General features: G+C 43.8%; 2 protein-coding genes across 4 annotated transcripts; both read right to left on the bottom strand.

Moving 5' to 3' along the window:
- Positions 1-114: 114 nt before the first annotated feature.
- rpgrip1 (RPGR interacting protein 1) lies at positions 115-11,602 on the bottom strand. 2 transcript variants are annotated; one of them, XM_036957809.1, is made up of 28 exons: positions 11,382-11,602; positions 10,850-11,083; positions 10,564-10,617; positions 10,101-10,218; positions 9,759-9,970; positions 9,208-9,310; positions 8,566-8,712; positions 8,317-8,422; positions 8,175-8,198; positions 7,933-8,079; positions 7,751-7,824; positions 7,328-7,548; positions 6,915-7,021; positions 6,729-6,779; positions 6,432-6,611; positions 6,042-6,159; positions 4,651-5,163; positions 4,104-4,399; positions 3,496-3,847; positions 2,828-3,024; positions 2,663-2,722; positions 2,199-2,537; positions 1,729-1,804; positions 1,510-1,607; positions 1,198-1,387; positions 1,000-1,084; positions 726-859; positions 115-558 (listed from the first exon to the last, which is right to left on the bottom strand). In XM_036957809.1, the coding sequence occupies exons 2-28, from the start codon at positions 10,935-10,937 to the stop codon at positions 308-310; spliced, it is 4,341 nt and encodes a 1,446-aa protein (XP_036813704.1). In that variant the 5' UTR covers positions 10,938-11,083; positions 11,382-11,602; the 3' UTR covers positions 115-307. The 2 variants fall into 2 exon arrangements, with proteins under 2 accessions (XP_036813704.1, XP_036813703.1); XM_036957808.1 differs by having other exon boundaries at positions 116-558; positions 10,101-10,617; positions 11,382-11,601.
- Positions 11,603-15,316: 3,714 nt separating this feature from the next.
- LOC110500390 (E3 ubiquitin-protein ligase TRIM39) lies at positions 15,317-19,572 on the bottom strand. Of its 2 annotated transcripts, XM_021577734.2 has the most exons (8): positions 19,448-19,572; positions 18,258-18,835; positions 18,006-18,101; positions 17,545-17,778; positions 17,277-17,424; positions 17,155-17,181; positions 16,696-16,877; positions 15,319-16,431 (listed from the first exon to the last, which is right to left on the bottom strand). In XM_021577734.2, the coding sequence occupies exons 2-8, from the start codon at positions 18,831-18,833 to the stop codon at positions 16,033-16,035; spliced, it is 1,662 nt and encodes a 553-aa protein (XP_021433409.2). In that variant the 5' UTR covers positions 18,834-18,835; positions 19,448-19,572; the 3' UTR covers positions 15,319-16,032. The 2 variants fall into 2 exon arrangements, with proteins under 2 accessions (XP_021433410.2, XP_021433409.2); XM_021577735.2 differs by lacking the exon at positions 19,448-19,572 and having other exon boundaries at positions 15,317-16,431; positions 18,258-19,436.
- Positions 19,573-21,044: the final 1,472 nt, after the last annotated feature.

Here is a 21,044-nt window from a genome sequence, read left to right on the forward strand (position 1 = left end):
TAACGAGATGCTAAACAGTATCATTGCCATTGGACTCATTGATCAAACAAACATGCAGATATTTTTTTAGATGCAGTTTGATCTCCATTTCTACAAGGTTCTACAAATATTATTTATTGAGTATTTTGTTAGTTTACACGCCGAAAAATAATAACTTTATCAGACAGTAATACGTTTTATCAAGGTCAGACGTTTACGGTTATTCAATATTCTTTATTTAAGAGTGGTCAGTTTGTCAGTCACACAATCTATTCACAGGGACCACAATTCCTATCTGTTTCATGATATCCTTTTCATATTTCCACTTTTAGTAAAAGTCACTGTCATCATCATCAATGTCATAATCTATCACTTGTATTTCGTCTTCTTTCTTTAATGTTTCATTCTCTTCCTCCTCTTGCTCCTTATCTTCCTCCTTCTCGTCATTCTCTTCATCCTTCTTGGTCTCTTGATCTCTCTTCTGGCGATAGTCCCAGTATATCCCTGTCAAAGTCTTTGCTGCTTCCAGAGAGACTTTGAGTTTTCCCATCACCTCTTTCTCTACATCCACACTGACAACTATTTAGGGAGAGAGAGCGAGAGAGAGGGGGAGATGGAGAGAGGAAGAGAAAGTGGAGTGGTAGAGAAATAGAGGTGAGTAGAATAAGAAATGCAGTGCATAAGAGAGGAGATATTACAGAATATGTCACAGAAATATTTACAACAATAGAAATATAGAATCTCACTGTCGATCTGCCGCTCGGTGATGTCATTTCCTGTTAGCAGCAGTTCCTGTAAGTCCAGGAAAGCGTGGCCAACGTCGGTACACTCCTCGTCATCGTCATCATCCATTGGCTCGTTGACCACTGTGAACTTCAACCTGGGTAGACACACACATTATAGCATGTATTGACTCTATTGAAAAGGGCACATACACATTCAGGGGTATCATACAGTGATGGCTGGTGACACTATAAATGGGGGGGGGGGGGGTCATCTCTCTCTCTCTCTCTCTCTCACCTGCCCTGGTTTGGGTCAGTTCCCTCCAGCATGGTGTACAGGTACTGTCTTAGTGGGGCTGCCTCAGAGCCATCCACATAGATGACTGGGAGAAGGGGAGAATGAAGGAAATAAAGAATATATGGTGAGACAGGGATTTTGAGTATCAACACCTGCACCCATCCAAACACACACACAGAGACACACACACACACACACCTCGTGTGAAGTTGTAATGTATCTCCTCCCCTTCTGATGGTTTACGGAGAGACATGGGTGTCTCTGTGGTTTCCATGGGAACTCCCAGGAGGCGGTACTCCACATAGACGCGCTGCACTGACTCATCGAGAGCCACTCGGGAGGTGGGCTCAAAAGAGAGAGAGAGAATCTCCACTCTCAACTTGTCTCCCTGAAACACAAAAATAAAGACTTTAATGAAAATGAGAAAAATGTAAGATGTCTATTTTCTATTTTTCTCATTCTTACCTCAATCAGTTAGTCACCAGACCCAATTGATTGATTGATTCTTACCTTTCTGATTCTCCTTGAAGATGGAGGAATAATGAGGACGTCACTACGGTTGGAGGTCCTTGATTCTCTGGATTCCATGACCTCACTATCCACTTGGGCTACAGAGGGAAGTAGAACCAATGACTGTTCATGACATCAGGAGATTCCTATTCAACTCCAGGACAAGAGTACTTTATTGTTCTTAAATAGGATATAGATAGCGCTGTAATGAATGATCACCTTTGTCACTTTTCTCCTCCTGCTCCTCCTCCTCTTCCTCCTCTTCCATAGACACCTGTTCCAGTGAGGGGGCGTCCTGAGAGGGAGGAAGAGACAAAGGTGTCAAACGTTCACTCTTAAACGTATGATGATCAAATCATTAGTCCTTTTAGTACACACCTTTTAAATGTGATCCTGCTTTTGCAATTATTCCCTATAATTCGTTATATATTTTACCTTTATTTAACTGGACATAGACATAAAAAAAATCTTATTTACAACGACGGCCAAAACCGGTCTATGGGACTCCCAATCACGGCTGGTTGTGATACAGCCTGGATTCGAACAAGCGTGTCTTGTAGTGACACCTCTAACACTGAAATCCTGTGCCTTAGGCCGCTGTGCCACTCGGGAGCCCAATTGTCTTTCCAGCACTGCTTATGGCCCTTGTCTGCATTTACATTTTTGCTATACTATCTATATCCACTCACCTTAAAATAACTCTTATCATCGCTGGCGGAACTCCTGGTGGAACGAGCCGAGTCAGGTCGAGATGGGGTCAACTCTGACACAGGCGAACTCTGACCTCTGACCTCAGGTAGCCTCAGAGGGGTTGCCTGCTTCCTGGTGGGCGACTGGGAGGGCGTGGCTTGACTCGTCCCAGGTGTCAAGAGTGTGGCAGGTGATCTAAGAGGCGTGGCCCGTTTTCTCGCTGGAGATTGGAGGGGTGTGGCGACACTGGGTTCCGGGGACGTCACATGTGTGGCTCGCTCTGATTGGGCGTTGGGTTGGGGTAATCGCAGCTTGATTGGTGGAGGACGGGGCTTGGGCTAACAAGTACAGAGAGTGATAACTCAGTATCTCTTGAGTTTTTCAAATCTCATAATAGAGCAAATACTTTGTTGCATATTCAGATGACAATGGTTGGTTGTTTGTGTGCAAGTGTGTGCCATACCTGAATGCTGGTCTCTTTATGTGCAGCAGGTCTGTCCACTCTGGGCTCAACAGCTTTTGACTGAAATAAGGAGAATATAACGAGAGGTAGAAAAAGGTTTTAAGAAAAAGGAGATGCTAACAATTAATGTGACCAGTCTATGTAAAAATGAAATGTGAACCATACCTTCACCCTAGGCTTGGCAATAGGCCTCGGCAGTTCCTCTGCTCTCTCGCTCCTCCTCTCCATCGCTCTCTCCATCCTGTCCATCTCCTTGTGTCTTTGGGTGCTGCCCTCTGGTGGTTGGAAGGGGTAAATCCATCGTATGAACACGCGGACCATCCCCCGCCGGCCGCCACCCGTGTCTCTCAGAACATAGTCACCTGAGAGTAAGGAAGGAATTAAAGAAGGGAGGAAGGAAGGAAGCAAGATGCAGATGGAAGCGAGGTATAGCAGGTAGCATGGCTTTGTGGTGCGACCAAAGTTTCCCCTAGGTACAGATCTAGGATCAGCTTCGTGACACACTGTTCACACCCCTCTTGTTGACGGAGAGAACATTTTGCAGGTTTGGGGCACAGTTTGGGAACTAGGGGGGGCACAGTTTGGGAACCACAGACCTTTAGGATGAGTCACCTGAGAGGTCAGAGCATGAAGGTGAGACATACTTTTTATTTCTATGAATCAATATGATCTATTATGTCTTTAACAATGTGAAGAGTTTAAGGTTTTGCAGGGTTTTACTCCAACTCAGCACTAAGACACCTCACGGATCTAATCAAGGGCACCCTGTAGCTCTACAGAATTGGTGATAGATAGGGTAGGATTAGGGTTGATGACAACTGTCATTTTCTCACCTCTGATAGGTCGTCCTGCTGCCAGCGGGCGGAGTGGTATGGGTGTCTTGGCCAGGTAAGCAGGTGGAGTCTGATCATCATTGTCATCGAACACATAGACCCAGAGACTGCACCCTCTTAGGTACTCCAGAACGTCAGTGGTCACGGCCAGAGGGTAGCTGACCGTGTCGTTGAACAGTGGGTCGGCGCTGCACGGTATTGTGGGGGAGGCGTGAGGCGGCAGGTCGTAGAGACGGTACATGAGGTAGGAGTCCGGAAGTAGTTCCGGCCAGCGGGCGCTTAGACCCACGCAATGCTCTAGCACCACCTCCAGCTCGTTGGGTATACCTCTGCCATAGTCAAATAGTTCATGCTGTAGTGGAAAATAACATTGTGCTCTGCATGAATTCAACCACCCAGTGAATCGTTGGTCTTTTAAGAGCAGAGCTAGGCTTACAATATTCCAGTAACTTTCCCTAAATTCCCAGGTTTTACAGAAATCCCAGTTAGAAGATTCCTGGAATCAGGAGGGAATAAGCTGGATATCAGGAAATCTTCCAATTAGGATTTCTATAAAACCTGGGGATTTTAAATGACAGACCTGTTGTAAAATTGTCTCAGTAGCCTACCTCACGCACACTGTCCTCCAAGCCTAGACCTCTCTGGGCCCAGATGGGGCTCCACTGTCTCTGTGGACTGATGGTCCTTCTGTCCATCAGTCTGTCTGTCATCCTGTCTGCTCCTCTCTCTATCCATCTGTCTGCTCCTCTCTCTGTCATTCGGCCTGCTCCTCTCTCTATCCGTCTGTCTGCTCCTCTCTCTGTCATTCTGTCCACTCCTCTCTCTATCAGTGTGTCCACGGGCTCCGAAGGAGGGAAGAGACGCACCCTGAAGTCCAGGATCCCTATGACATCTCCCTCCGAGCCTTCAAGGGATAATAGGTGAGTCTCAGCGGTGGGCGCAATCACACAGTATGTCATATTACTGGTATACTGTATATCTAATGTTTCAGATCTACTGGGCCAAATTTGCATGGCCTCGCATAGTGTCTGCTAATAATGATGCACATTATAACACATAATAAAGCCACAATTGTGTCTATAACAGTGGTTGATCCATGATAGCTGAAACCGTTGTTGCTGCAATATAATGACACCAGGTAATGCTAAGACTTACCTGCGATGTTGACTCGTCCGCTCACCTGCTCCCCTCTCCTCTCTACCGCTCCAACCAGTGGCACCTGCGCCCCCCCTCGGGTCACAAAACGCACCCCTCCCAATGCCTGGTGCAGCTCCACCAGCACCCCTCCCCCCTGACCCCCCAGCCTCCCCAAATCACGGGCAGAGAGGGGGTACTTCGATGTGAACCCGTAGTTGGGCTGCCCTCCCGAAACCAGGGGTGTGGAGTGCATTTCAAAGTCCAGGAGGGCGTAAGTGCAAAAGGTCACGACCGCTTCATCTTTTGACCCCGCCCCTTTCCCGGCGCCCCCCATGGTCCGTAGCCCCCCAGGGGTGAAAGCTGCCCCCCTGAGGTGGATCTCCAAAAGGGACTCCCCCGCTCGTAGTTGAGAGAAAGTGGTGTCGTCTTCAATGGGCTGTACCACTTCCTGGTCCCACCCCGGCCAGGTGTACTGTAGTGGTATGCTCCGTTTGTAGTTCCTAGGGCTGTAGGCTAACTCCTTCAGCTGCGCTTTAAAGAAGAAGAAGAAAATAGTGATTTTAAACTCATTGAGCTGAGCTTTAGTAGATAACGCTCAATTTAATGTTTGATATTAAAGGAATAATTCACTCGAAAACCATATGTATTTTTTTTTCATTTCTGGCCAAAATGTTTTGCATGTCAGCAGTCAAGTTTTCAAGATATTGGACTTTTAAAAAGAAAAGCGTAACTTGCCACATCGTGAAAATGATGTGGCAAGTAATGCCTCGTTCACGTGCCCGTTGGAATTAGGAAACTCTGACATTTCCAACTTGCTAACTGTTTGTAGTTATACACTTGACGCGTTCAATGAATCAGCAAGTCGGATATTTCAGAGTTTCCTAGTTCCGACTAGCATGTGAATGCGGCATTACACTTTGCTTCTTTAAAGTCATATATCGTGAAAACTTGACTGCTGACATACAAAACATTTTGGGACTGTATCAACAGTAGACTAATGAAAAAAATAGGAAAGATCATTTTTGAGTGGACTATTCCTTTAAAGAATAATTATTAGATACCATTTGAATGAATTAGCGATATCTTATTCAAACATTGTAAGTCGTCACACTTTATGATAGGGATCACATATTGAGGTACTATGCCGTTATGAGTCCCACAATGAGACCGCTTACTAAAAGTGTGTTTCTTGTGTAACTTGCTCTTATGGCTTACAATGAGGTTATTAAGGATTGGCCGGTAAAACGTGACTTATAATGTTTGAATTAGAAAACACTTCCTTAAGACCTAATATATGGCTAATAAGACATTATAAAGGCCTTATAAGCTACTAATTTACACACTTATAAACTACAAATTAGTGGCTAATATGTGTACCTTCAAATAAAGTGTTACCACATTCTTCGTACCTTGTAAAGTGTTGATTTGCAAGACTCTTCTTCCAAGTAGTTTCTCCTTCTCCGCTACCCTCCTCTTGGTCTCCTCCCTCTCTCTTTCTGCTCTCTCTATCATTGTGTTCAACTCAGCCTGTGACAGGACAGGAATAGGAAGGAGAACAGAGGAGAGGGGGTTAAGATGGAAGGCTGGAAGGAAGGAAAGAGGAGAGTATTGAAGATAACCTTTATAATTACCTTTGTGTGTATGCAAGCGTCCATGCGTGTCTGTGTGTGTGTGTGTGTGTGTGTGTGTGTGTGTGTGTGTGTGTGTTAATAATAATAATAATACATGGGATTTATATATCTCTTTTCAAGGACCCAAAATTGCTTTACAAAGAAAAACAGATAGGCCTATCTGCCTACCTGCAAATCATTATTAATGCGGTGTTGCAGTAACAGTAAGTCTCTGGTCTTCTGTAATTCTAACACAGTCTCTGCTTGGGATGCCTGGAGGTCCCTCAGCTCTCTCGATGAGTCCTCCACCTTCCCATCAATCCCAAGGAACCGCAGACCCTCACGGCCCTCCTGCTGTAACCTAAATGTCTACGAAAGGGATTTCAAAATGCACAGTAAGAGAGAAAGTTAATAAGGTTTAAAGGACCTCTTATATTGTTAGCTCGTTATATTGTCGTTATTTAACTAATCTGAGAAGGGACTAACCTTAATCTGTATCAAGGTTTCACTGAGGTCCTCAACACTCATGTCAAACTCCTGAGAGAAACGGAGGGAGAAAGAAGAAAAAGAGAGAATGGAGAGACATGAAAAACGGAGCAAAACAGTTTTATATTATTAAGTTGTTATTAACATATTCTTAACATGTTATTCGTGTCAATAATAATCTCTCACCTTTGTGACTGAGTCCAGTCTCTCCTGCAGTGATGTCACTTCCTGTCTGTACTGTAGAACTTCCTGTTCCATTCGATCATGTTTTCCTCTAATCGACTCAACGGATTCTATGAAAATGCATATAAAAATAATTGTCAAACAATAGAATAGACTGCCTATGATATTTATAACACAATTGATACCCAATAAGTAAGGAGTTTTTCTAGACCACATGACCTGACCAGGAAAAACCCTAGGTCCTAGTTATATGCCAGAGCTTTGTGCAAATGGCACCCTATTCCCCATGTAGTGCACTAAAATTGGGAATAGCCAGTGTACCATTTGGAACACATCCTAGGTCAGGTCACATGGTCAAGAAGAAACTCTTGGCTTTGCCAATAAGTAGTATTGAACTTAATCTCTCTCTCCTTCACCTCTCTCCCTCTCCTGTTGTTCCTCTATCCTCTCTTTGTCCAGTTGCAACCTTTCTTTCTCCTCTTCCAGCCTCCCTCGTTCCTCCCTCTCCACTCGCAGGATCTCCTCAAGCCGTTTTATGTCCGTCCTCCAGATCTCCTCTTTCTCTCTCTCCCGATCTTTTTCCAGCTCTCTCTCTCTATCCACCTTCTCCTCCACATGACTGTGGGCAGATAAAGTGCTGAGAAGGAGAGAGAGAGAGAGCACGAGAGAGAGAGAGAGAGAGAGAGAGAGAGAGAGAGAGAGAGAGAGAGAGAGAGAGAGAGAGAGAGAGAGAAAAGAGAAAGAGAGAGAGAGAGAGAGAGAGAGAGAGGTGGGCAGGTGAAGAAAGAGAAAGACAGAAACAGTGTCAGTTCATTTACTATAGTTAATTAATTCCTCACCTCTCCAGGAGTGTATCATAGCTGTCCTTCAGTAGATTCTTCTCTCCTTCCAGGTCTGACACTCTCTCTTGGAACTGAATGGAATAGTATACAGTTAGAAGTATTTGGCCTTGTATCAATGGGTAGGGAGGGACAACTTCTCCCTACTTCCTCCACCCCTACTTGCAGACTCGTTGCAATACCTCCTTGAGGGCTTGCATGGAAAGAGTGGCAGCGGTGAGCTGTCCCTCCAGTGTCAGCGCTCTCTGTCTCTCTTGTTTCAGCTGTTCACTCAGCTCCTCTACCTTCTCCAGCAATGCCCCCTGGCTCTCCTTCAGTGACCTCTGACCCTTTAGCGGACATAGGGAATATTAGACGGTCAGTACAAGTTCTTTCATGTTATTGACTGATTGTTCATAGTTACACTGAAGGTTTCTCTTACTACCTCTTCCAATTGAGCTTCATAAGCCTAGAAATGTGGGGGGGGGGGGGGCGGAAGAAAGAACAAGGTAGAAGTTGTCAGTTTCTCATCATGATGAAGTGAAAGAAGGATGAACGAGGTAGAGAGAGCCCCCCCCCACCCCCACCTCTTGCAACACGTTGAACTTCTCCTGGCTGACACGCAGGGCAGCGCTCTTGTCTGACAGATGCTTCTGCAGGCGGATCACGTCCACATTGTCCTTTATAGTGATCCTGGAGAAGGAAAAGGTCATCGTTCAGATTCACAACATACTACAGCTCAGAGGTGTGCTAAGAAGTAGGAATGGGTAAGTGTGTGTGTGTGTGTGTGTGTGTGTGTGTGTGTGTGTGTGTGTGTGCGTGTGAACTGCCCCCACCTGTGTCCGTTGGCCTGTTGTCTCCTCATCTCTTTCATACTGTCCTCTATCTCTCTCTCCTTCTCCCCAAGTGTGTCTCTCAGGGACTGGGCAGCCTGCTCCAGCTCTGTCACCCTCACCTTCTGGGTCTCGATCACACTGGACCTGCTGGATCAAAGAGGAAAGAAGAAATATAGGAGGGAGAGGAAAGAGGAGTAGTTATGCTTCTGGTAAGGCAAGATCACACAGGCCTCACAGCAAAGCATTGTCATCTAGGGGTCTGTTAGTGTACTGTTAGGAAATTGATGTGGTTTCATAGTAATACCACTTAGAATGAAGCAATGTATTAAATGAAGCATGTATTCTAAGTGGTTTGCTTGTGTGGATATTGGAACATGGCCTATGATCTGCCTCATGGGTTGCTTGCCCAGCTCTACATCAGTGATTTGCAATTGTAATGGTCTGTCCTTATGCAGACAGGCATTCACTCACAGACCCAAGGAGCGTAGGTATGTTTAGTAGTGATACAGTGGTGGAGGGGTGGAAGGAAGAACGTTGGACGAATGTTGGACACTTGCTTCTCTACTCAACTGTTTTTTTGCTCATGGTCTCTTGCGTGCACACACACACCCACTCTCTCCCTCTCCCTCGCTCTCTCCTTACAATTTCTCTATCTCTCCTCTGGTGTCCTCCAGGCTGAGGCCGTAGCGGGGCGGAGCTGTCTGTGCTGCTCGTGTGACTCCTCCCTGCCCATCCAGTCCCCGCCCTGAAAGGAGAAAGGGGAAAGGTGTATGATTGGATATGTGATTGGATCAGTGAAAGCCTACAGAGGATCCACTGGATAGCTTTCACTCATTTACTCAATCAAATGTATTTAATAAAGCCCTTTTTACACCAGCAGTTGTCACAAAGTGATATACCAAAACCCAGCCTAAAACCTCAAAGAGCAAGCAATGCAGATGCAGAAGCACAGTGGCTCGGGAAAAAATCCCTAGAAGGCAGGAATCTAGGAAGAAACCTAGAGAGGAACAAAGCTCTGAGGGTTGGCCACTCCTCTTCTGGCTGTACCAGGTGGAGATTTAGTCATGTCACATCAGTGATGACGTACAGGGAGGGAGGACAATAAATATAATTTCATAAACAATATTGTGTAGAATTATTTTCACAAAGATGACTCAAAATATCGCTCTATAGTTACACAGACAGCTAAGTACCTCTGAGTCTGTGGTAACTCCGTCCAGGCCCCAGGTCCATGATGTGCTGCCTGGCCATGCTGAGTTTGCTCTGCAGTGCCCCCTTCTGGCTCTCCAAGGTGGCCACACGCGCCTCCAGCTCCTGGATCATGTCCTCCATGTCCCCCTCCCTGACCCTGGTACCGGCCTCACCCGGATGCCCCTCCCTTAGACGCATCAACTTGGTGGACATCCTGAGGAGAGAGGACATGGAGGATATACACTGGGTGGTCTGGTTCAGCTGGGTTGTGTTGATCAGGGCACACCGTAGCAAAATGTTATGTAATGCAGAACAAAAAGAAGCGTGTCTCATTGGAAAAGTACCGGCGTAGCCTCTGTTCCTGTGTGCGTGTGTGCTGTCTCAGTAGGTTGTTCTCCTCTTGCAGACGGAAACACTGGTCCTCCAGCTGCTCCCTGGGCACCTGGAACACCCTCTGACGGTCTGATGGAGAGGAGGAAGAAAAAGAGGGAAGAAGGAGAGGGAAAATAAGGGAATGGAACAGAGGTGAGGAAAAGTGTGGGGGGAGCGAAAGAGAAAGGGGAGAAAGAGGGGAAAGAGAGAGGGAGAGGTGGAAGAAAATGACAGTGAATAAGAGGAGAAATGTAATTAGGAGGGATGAAAGAGAGAGGGAAGAAAAAAGAGAGGAAGAGACTAAGAGAAGAAAGACAAGAGAAGGAAGAAAGATAGAGAAGGGATTAGAGGTGAAAAACTCGCAGAAAGAGATACATTGTCCTTTTGATCTGTGAGTTCCTGCTTTTGATCTGTGAGTTCCTGGTTTTGTTTGACCTTTTAACTTGAGCACCTGTAGTTTCTTCCATGACCTTCCGTCTCTCACAGAGTCTGGCAAAGGAGAGACAGACAGAAAGCGAAGGAGACAGGGTGTTAAACCACATTGTTTCAATCAAATCTATTTATTTCCTGATACTAACCTTTTATACGACATGAATCTAAAATGTAAATGCACTGTTTTGTTCAGTTACTAATTTCTTCTACATTCTTTTCTTCTCTTGTCCCCTCACTCTTCTCCCCCCACCCCCTCCCATCTCACTCTCCCCCACTCCATCCTACTTACCTGGTACGGTGGGCATCAGCCCTCCTCTCATCAGCCCTACGTCCCTCACTGGTAGATCTCCGGCTGTCTCGTCCACTGTCAGAGACATGATTGGTCCTAATGAAGGTTCAGCCAATCACAATGCTTATTTCTATGGAGATGGGGCTCTGGTGGGGATGTCATCACAGAGGGTGGGACTGACATCACACGTAGTGGGTCGGTATGATCACAGAATCCATTTTCTTTTGGTGCTTCCTGATAAACAACAGAATACGATGCAGTAGACTTCCAGATATTATGTTTGTTGTCCCTTACAATAATTTCTGAGCTAGGAGAAAACACACAGATGACTCATACATGGCAGAGAATAGATCTTAAGAAACATACCTATTTACTCTGTACTTTTAACATAAACGATAGTAAGGGCCTTACCTTTGAGCATATTACCTCTACTTCACTGACATTTCAAGCCCAGACATTAAGCTGAATTCCTTTTACAGCTCATTGAGCACAGCACAGTGTCAGTATGGTAGCTAGCAGTGTTGTCACCTACCTGTTTCGTCACAGTAGCATGCAGGTAATCAGTTACAGAAGAAGTGTTGATGATGATAAAGTCGATGCTGTTAAATGTTATGATGACGATACCAATTATGAAAATGAAGTAGTTGAGGGTTACATTTTGTCCCGTCACAATCTTCCAGGCACTATAAGTGTCTCTAACTCAGCTACTATGATAGAGCCCAATAGAACTAATCCTTAGGATCCCTCCCCCACTTCTCTCTCTCTCTCTCTCTCTCTCTCTCTCTCTCTCTCTCTCTCTCTCTCTCTCTCTCTCTCTCTGTCTCTCTCTCTCTCTCTCTCTCTCTTTCTCTCTCTCTCTCTCTCTCTCTCTCTCTCTCTCTCTCTTCCTTGGTGTACAGCCTCCAGCCTGTCTCAGTTTTTATCCCAAATGGCACCCTATTTAGTGCACTACTTTTGACCAGAGCCCGATGGACCCTATGTAGAGAATAGGGTGCCATTTTGGACACAGTCTTAGTGTCCCACCTGCTCCTTTACTAATCCTATCTCAGTCTTAATCTGATTAGCTAGGCTGAAGGAATGGTCTAGGATGAAGTTAGACACTGGGGGTCAGTTTTTAGGTTTTGGCTTAACTGGCTGAGGTTAGGATTAGGAGACGATAAACTGATCCTAGATATGTACAGACAACTGGGCAAGGAGGAGAGGGTGAGAGGAAGAGAGGTGGGCAGGGGTCACCACTTGTGAAGTGGGAGGAGGAGAGAAGGAAAGGAAGAAGGAGGGATACATGACATTAGCAACATGCATGCCCCGCCCACCTGAGGATCTTTCCTTTTCAGCAATCTATTTCCTGTGTTTGAGGGGTGCAACATCCACGTAATCACCTAATCACCTAATCAGTGGCAACCCATCATTGAAAGGCAGATGGGGCAGAACCTGTTTTGAGCCCCACATTTTTAGCAAAAAAAGTATAAATATTAATACATGTCACATATCAGTTCGCAAACAATGTAAAAAAATATATATATGTCATTGAGTTAATACAGTCTGAGCTAGGCTATATGCACAAACAAGGTCTCTTTTTTGTTTTCTTGAGTTAGGCAGCTCCAAAATGCAGGTGTTTCATCCTAGCTCAGTGCTTTCTGTGGTGGTGGGGCAAGCCAGCAGAAAATACGGAGCGTTGCACCGTGATTGGCTCTGTGTTCTGTCACTGGGGACACTACGTCACTGCAAAGTCTAAGGGTAGACATTGAAAATTCTAGCTCTTTGGGAGCTGCCATAGAGTTACATTGGAATGTCATTGGCCACAGATAAAATTATGTCAAATCACGTCATATGTACAGTAGCTTTGATTGGACTGATCATGCCAACATCATACTTTCAAAATCTTAGCTAGCAGTCGTCATCATGAATCAAGTCAACAATCTACTGGCAAATCCATTTCAATCCTTATCATATGAGGATAAATAATGAAGAGAAATTATAGATAAAAAGTATCATGGATATAAACATTACACAACAAGTTGGAAATCGCAAATTAAACAATGAGTTGTTTGGAAGGAAGTGAACACAGCTCCAAAAATGTATTGTATGTTGCTGCAAAAATTATGTAACATGTCAGGGAGATATGTATACCGTAGCAAAGAAAGTAATACTAAGTGTATATTGTGTAGTAACCTGTTAGTAGCCCACGTGCCTCTTGATAATAAGTTGGTTCCTTTTCTGGTCTTGATTTCACCTACTGTTCTGACTTGGTGGTGCACATGTAGCCTACAGCCTGTTTTAGAGCAATGTTACCATTGAATAGTGTAAGAGCTTTCATTGTCTGCTTCTGTTATTTATCCTACGGTTCTGACTTGGTGTACAGGGAGAATAAGGTAAGAACGGGCCATGTCCTGAATTCTGTCGCTGTACATTTCAAAAGTGCTGAACAAATAGTTATATTCACTACGTCCGTCCTAGCTCGCTCATTAATGTCTTAATCTACATTACGGATTGCCTCTTGTCCGCTCATCGTTCCCTTATGCCATAGTTTGTACATCTCAATTGTCAGTAGAAACCACATTTGTTTAAACAAGCCAGCCATATCAGGTATGTTTTTTTAAAAGGCAGTAAATGAGGCTGAATGAACTGTTTCGCTGCCAGACAAGGCTCCGCTGATAGCCAGGTGTAGCAGTAGTAAGGTGTTGGGACTGGTGGTGGGACAGCTTTATGTAGGCCCTAACAGTTTGTGGGCACCGTTTGTCACCATTATAGTGCAATTAATGTACTGTTTAGTGTTGTGTTTTGTAGTGGCTTTGCTGGCATGCACATTTTTTTGTTTGTTTTGCCACACCAAGATATACATGCTAAAATTGCTACTGCACCTACATCTCGCTGGATTGATTGCTTTTAAAATCCATGTGTCACGTAAATCTTTCCCACACTTGCTTGTAACATTAGTGTTTTCCTGTTAACATAACGATTGCGGAAACATTTGTAATGACCTGTCAAACACACTCCGGCAATGGCTAAAATGGGCTCAATGGAATACATTGGCTTTCTGTTGCATCGATAAGAGCGCTAACGCTTTGCTCGACAGTTACATCACAAGAAAGAGAAGAAAGAGAACTTTCTTTTGGTGGGTGTTAATTCTTTGTGCAATTGAAAAAGTAAGATTTAATACAGTTGAAATGTTTGCAGATGAAAGCATCTTCCAAAAATGAGCACTCAAATTATAGTAATATTATGTCTGATCTCGCAAACGTACACTACCAGTCAAAAGTTTGGACACACCTACTCATTCAAGGGTATTTCTTAATTTTTTATAATTTTATACATTGTAGAATAATAGTGAATACATTAAAACTATGAAATAACACATATGGAATCATGAAGTAACCAAAAAAGTGTTACGCAAATCAAAATCTATTTTATATTTGAGATTCTTCAAAGTAGCCACCCTTTGCATTAATGACAGCTTTGCACACTCTTGGCATTCTCTCAACCAGCTTCACCTGGAATGCTTTTCCAACAGTCTTGAAGGAGTTCCCACATAAGCTGAACACTTGTTGGCTGCTTTTCCTTCACTCTGCGGTCCAACTCATTCCAAACCATCTCAATTGGTTTGAGGTCGGGTGATTGTGGAAGCCAAGTCATCTGATGCACTACTCTATCACTCTCCTTATTGGTCAAATAGCCCTTACACAGCCTGGAGGTGTGTTGGGTCATTGTCCTGTTGAAAAACAAATGACAGTTCCACTAAGCGCAAACCAGATGGGATGGTGTTTCCCTACAGAATGCTGTGGTAGCCATGCTGGTTAAGTGTGCCTTGAATTCTAAATAAATCGCTGACAGTGTCACCAGCAAAGTACTCCCACACCATCACACCTCCTCCTCCATGCTTCACGGTAGGGTACCACACATGAGGAGAACATCCGTTCACCTACTCTGCGTCTCACAAAGACACAGCGGTTGGAACCAAAAACCTCAAATTTAGACTCATCAGACCAAAGGACAGATTTCCACCGGCCTAATGTCCATTGCTCGTGTTTCTTGGCCCAAGCAAGTCTCTTCTTATTATTGGTGTCCTTTAGTAGTGTTTTTTGCAGCAATTTGACCATGAAGGCCTGATTCACACAGTCTCCTCTGAACAGTTGATGTTGAAATGTGTCTGTTACTTGAACTGTGAAGCATTTATTTGGACTGCAATTTCTGAGGCTGGTAACTCTAATGAACGTATCCTCTGCAGCAGAGGTAACTCTGGGTCTTCCTTCCTGTGGCGGTCCTCATGAGAGCCAGATTCATCATAGCGCTTGATGGTTTTTGCAACTGCAGTTGAAGAAACTTTAAAAGTTCTTGAAATTTTCCAGATTGACATTGAAATGATGGACTGTCATTTCTCTTAGCTTATTTGAGCTGCTCTTGCCGTAATATGAACTTTGTCTTTTACCAATTTTGATTTGTTTAACCCTTTTTTGGTTACTACATCATCCTTCTCTTGACACACTTGTTAAATTATGTAATAAAATGTGACAAAAGTATTAATGAGGCAGTCTAGACAGCTCAGGTAGTCCGAGACAGATACATTTTTTGGTGGTTGTTGCCCTGTTCCACCCCTTTATATTAATTTATTAATGTATGCAAATACATCTAGTGTATGTAGTGCAAATGAGGCACATATAGATTTATTTTTCACAACGTATATATTTTTAAAAACATTTTACAGTACATTGAATACCTGAATTCCAACCTAAATACCCCAAATATACAAACAATTTGTCCATGCTAGAACAATGTTTTATTCAGTCAGTATATGATGGATTTTAAAAGTTTGTAATATCTTCATCTATTGTACAACTGTTGCATTCATTCAAATAGTAAAAAAAAAAAAAAACTTTTAACAATTTTGATGACCGTTGCTAATGACATGAGCTAATAAAGATTGGTTTGGATAGTTGCATTAACTTCTGTCTTCTTCTCAGACAATGACATAAAATATAAATAAATAAAACACAACCTATCTGCATTTAAAAGAGCATTCATAATTTAATTGAATTCAACAAAAATTAAATGGAGTGAATCTTACTGAATCTTTCTAAAACCCGTTTATCAATTTTAGTCCATGGCAATTCAAGTCCATTTTGTTTTCTGTTTTCCTCTTTAGGACACTTTCAAAATGAAATGTATTGTCCATGACAAAGTACATTTCATATTGTTATGTCATCATCCAAACTACCGCCTCCATTGAAAACACCAACAGGACATATAATGAGCGGTGATATGTTGTTCCCGCTGTCACGCATATCTGGGTTGAGCAAAGGGATCACCCTCTCAGTGAACTGGTAGCCCGTGAACGAATAAATATGAGACCTGTCGGTTACATTATAAAACGACACCTTCCCCTCCTCGTAGTCCACAAACACCCCAACCTTCCGTGGTTTCTCTCTGAAGTGGAGCAACACCGACTGTCCCTCACATGCTCTGTACTCACTTCCTCTCCTCAAACATATCGTCCAATAGCCGTCCTCAGGGCTCAGTGTGACCATGCCCTTCCTGTTGATGGACTCCTTGGCCACACCCAGGTCCCAAGCCGTCTTGTCTCCGACCTTGACCAATTGAAAAAAGTATAACTCACACCCCTATAGTCCAGTAGCTTTACCAATACTTAAAGGTATTACCTATACCTACAGTATTACCAGGGGTATGGAGAAAAACTGTACACTGAAAAATAAAATAATCTCCAGAACTTTGGTGATCATGATGCCTCGCAGATTTAATGCATTTTAACCAATGTTTCAGTCTGATAGACCTACATCAATTAAACAGCGTATATAACATGCTTTTTCCTTTTAATTTCAGTACAAACCCACCTCGACCTCCCAGTAGTGCCTCCCGGTGGCAAAGCCGTCCTTGGCAAGGACACAGGGTGCCGTGTCGAATCGTTGAGGACCGTTCAGGAGGCTCGGCTCCATGTCCCCGTCCCAGACTTTCTTACCATCTTCAGACACGACCAGCCAGGGGTTGGCGGTGCTCGGGTCCAGGGATACGTCAACTTTGAGGAGACAGAAAATAGATAAGAAAACAAAATGTCATTGTCCATTTTTTTCTTTGGTGCTCTAATTTACAGGGTCAAAAGGTAACAACAGGCATATAACATTAAACACATTGAACATTTACATGTGTCAACGTTCAAATGATTCTGTTATATTTGTACTGCACGGCCATTCTTCTAGGGAATCACCATCACGGAAGCAACAGCTGAACAATGAAGAGAAAAAGTATTCATTCAAATGATACATTTCCATTTCCAACACCAAAGAAAACTTTACCTGCACACAGCTGTATCTTTTCATGCTCTGCAAGGTAAGGAACCACAGAAAACACAACATAAAAATGTACGTCTTACAATGGATTTTAGAACTGTAGTGAGAAGACAGAAGATGACAACGACCTTTAATTGACAGTTTGTTTTTTGCTGTCACCACTGTCTCCTCCAGAAGAGATACAGCTCTCCTCGCATTCCCCAAGCACAGATCAGAGTGAACACTGATCTCAGACCAGTCCTTGGTGGGTGGAGGGGTGCACAGGCATGGAAAAATCTACCATGGGAAACAGGTGAGGTGAATCCTAACTTCCCTTTAAGTCGGATTTTCATTTAGTCATTCATTGATGGAAATGAGGGAGTAGGTGAAAATTCAACTTAAGAGAGGGACACTGACCTTTAGGAGGTGGAGGTGGTCCTCAGTGTGTGAGAGCTGCTCCAGCTCAGTGCTTCTCCTCTGTAGCTCAGTGATTTCCTGCTCCAGCTCTTTGACGAGCCCTTCAGCTCGCCTCTCTGCTGCTGACTGCTTCTCCTCGATCAACTCGATGAGCTCAGCCTGGCTTCTCTCGATGGAGCGCACCAGAGCGGTGAAGACCTGCACTCCATCCTCTATCTCTTTCTTTGAATTTATCTGATCAAATGACATACATTTGAAAACAGTTAGGCCGAGAGTTGAACCCTATGGTACCCCACCCAGAAATTAACATTGACGTTGTGCACATTGCCCTCTATTTCTTTCCTGGAACTTGCTTGATGACATAAAAGGAAATACTGTAGAAAACAGTCACATTCGGTTGTGCCTATGGAACTGAATCAGCGACAGTAGATAACAAGATGCTCAACATAAGGACAACATACTCTGCTAAGTTTGACTGAGTGTTTGATCTCATCCAACTTCTTCAATCTGGCCTGGATCATCTGCTGCACCTCTGCCTCAGTTTTCTTCATCTGAGCCTGTCAATCAGAATCAGATGAAGAACCAGAATTGAAACCAGAAATGGAACCAAAATTGGAATCAGATTCCGAATGAAAATCAGGAACGTAGAAATTTGTCTTGGCTAAAAATACATATGAGATTTAGTCAAAATGAAAGAATAATCAGAGCATTACCTTCTTGGCCATACTCTCTCTCTCTGCTGGAACGATGTCGTGAGCCCTGTGCTCCGTCTCCGTGCAGCGCTCACACACACATCTCTGGTCACTCCTACAGAACAGCTCCAGGAGTCTCTGATGCTTCTTACACATCCTGTCCTCCAGCTTCTCCACAGGGTCCACCAGCTTGTGTCTCTTCAGAGTCACCACTCTCTGATGAGGCTCCAGGTGAGTCTCGCAGTAAGAAGTCAGGCACACCAGGCAGGACTTCAGGGCCTTGAGCTTTCTCCCCATGCAGACATCACAGTGCACGCCTCCAGATTTGGCATCCGGTTGCTTGATTCCGTTCCGTCTGTTCGCCCTGATCTTTTCTGAAATGTCTTTAGCGAATGAGTTCGCGAGGAGATCAGGGCGTCCCGCAAACACCCTCTTACATTTGGGACAATAGCAGGCATCACTGCTATCCCAGTGTCTCTTTATACAGGCCATGCAGAAACTGTGGCCACATGGGATGGAGACTGGCTCAGTGAAGACATCCAGACAGATAGAGCACTGGAACTGCTCTTCAGATAATATATCGCCTGAAGAAGCCATATCTTCAGATAGAACAGATAGGATCAAACACCGTTTCAGAAAGGCAGGTCAAAATAAAGCAGTCTTTCAAATGTATTTCGGCTGTAAATGGAATCAAATACTCCCTAATTTGATCATAAAAAAAAAAATCTCAAATGTATTATAATCCCATGTAAAACACTATGCTTCAGAGAAAGTAAATCAAACAGTTAACTCAAACGTATAGTGTAGCTCCCTGCATGCAGTTGCTTTAGCGACAAACCATGACCTTAAAACTCAGCCCCGGGGTGTATTCATTAGTGCACACCATAGCAGAACATTTTTCTAAGAAATCTAGTGTTTATTATTGGAAAAGTTCAGGTTAGTCCCTCCCCGTTTCGACCTGTTTGATTCTTAGTGAATACAGCCCTTGTGCCTTATCAGCTGTCTGTGAAAAACATCAGCGGTCAAAGTACAAAGAGTCATCATGGCCCAGACTCAGAGCAGGAAACCAGTGTACTGTGACAGCGTTTTAGGTTAGAGTCAATAGGAAATAACTGCATTGAAGAGTTTCTCTCTCCTTAATTCTTGCCTCGGTGTGAAGTCATAACCTCTTTCTTGAAACTAAACTTATCCCCATCAAAGTTGTCACTTACCTTGGCAGGCAAGGGTTTGACCTCAGGTGGCAGAGTAGAGTTATCTAGGTTCTGCTGTGTTCCAATCAATTGCTCAAGCCCCTCCCCTTCATACAGTGGGATAGTGTATGTATGGGAACTTCCTGATGTATTAACTCTTTCCACTCCATTTCACCACTGAGCTACATTGACACACATTATAACATCGCATCACAATACTTGAAGAAACACAAACAATAGTAAAGATTTCTTCCTGGTGCTACTCCAATGTAAAAAGTGACTGTCAAACAGGAAGGTATTGGTATTCCCTTTCCTTTTATTCTGAAGGACAAAAAACAGACACCTTAAAACAGACAGGTATTCAGAAGGACAAAAAACAGACAGGTATTCAGAAGGACAAAAAACAGACAGATATTCAGAAGGACAAAAAACAGACAGGTATTGGGGTGGCAGGGTAGCCTAGTGGTTAGAGCGTTGGACTAGTAACTGAAAGGTTGCAAGTTCATATCCCTGAGCTGACAAGGTACAAATCTGTTGTTCTGCCCCTGAACAGGCAGTTAACCCACTGTTCCTAGGCCATCATTGAAAATAAGAATTTGTTCTAAACTGACTTGCCTAGTTAAAAAAAGGTAAAATATATTTTATTTCAGAAGGATAAAAACAGACAGGTATTCAGAAGGACAAAAAATAGGCAAAAAATACATTTCCATGATTTCTCAAAATCAAATACCCGAACAGGCCCTCATCCCCGTCATTTGCAGGAGAAAAAGACCGAAGAGGTATTGCGGAAGGAGATCGGGTGCCTTGTGAGGATCTGCCGACGAGTAGCTAATCTGCCTTTGCCATCGGTCCTATTGGCCAACGTACAATCGCTGGATAATAAATTGGACAAACTAAAAGCAAGTATATCCTACCAACAGGACATTAAAAACTGTAATATATTATGTTTTACCAAGTTGTGGCTGAACGACGACATGAATAACATACAGCTGGCGGGATACACACTGTATCGGCAGCATAGAACAGCAGCCTCTGGTAAGACAAGGGGTGACGGTCTATGTATATTTGTAAACAACTGCTGGTGCACGATATCTAAGGAAGTCTCAAGGTTTTGCTCGCCTGAGGTAGAGTATCTCATGATATGCTATAGACCACACTATCTACCTAGAGAGTTTTCATCTGTATTTTTCGTAGCTGCCTACATACCACCACAGACCGATGCTGGCACTAAGACCGCACTAAATGAGCTGTGTCCCGCCATAAACAAACAGGAAAATGCTCATCCAGAGGCGGTGCTCCTAGTGGCCCGGGACTTTATTGCAGAGAAACTTAAATCCGTTTTACCTCATTTCTACCAGCATGTTGAAAGTGCAACCAGAGGGAAAAAATCTCTAGACCACCTTTACTCCACACACGGAGACGCGTACAAAGCTCTCCCTCACCCTCCGTTGGGTAAATCTGACCATAATTATGTTCTCCTGATTCCTGCTTACAAGCAAAAATGAAAGCAGGAAGCACCAGTGACTCGGTCAATTAAAAAGGTGTCAGATGAAGCAGATGCGAAGCTACAGGACTATTTTGCTAGCACAGACTGGAATATATTCCAGGATTCTTCCGA

Source organism: Oncorhynchus mykiss, chromosome 21 (genome assembly GCF_013265735.2).
Source record: "Oncorhynchus mykiss isolate Arlee chromosome 21, USDA_OmykA_1.1, whole genome shotgun sequence".
NCBI lineage: Eukaryota > Metazoa > Chordata > Actinopteri > Salmoniformes > Salmonidae > Oncorhynchus > Oncorhynchus mykiss.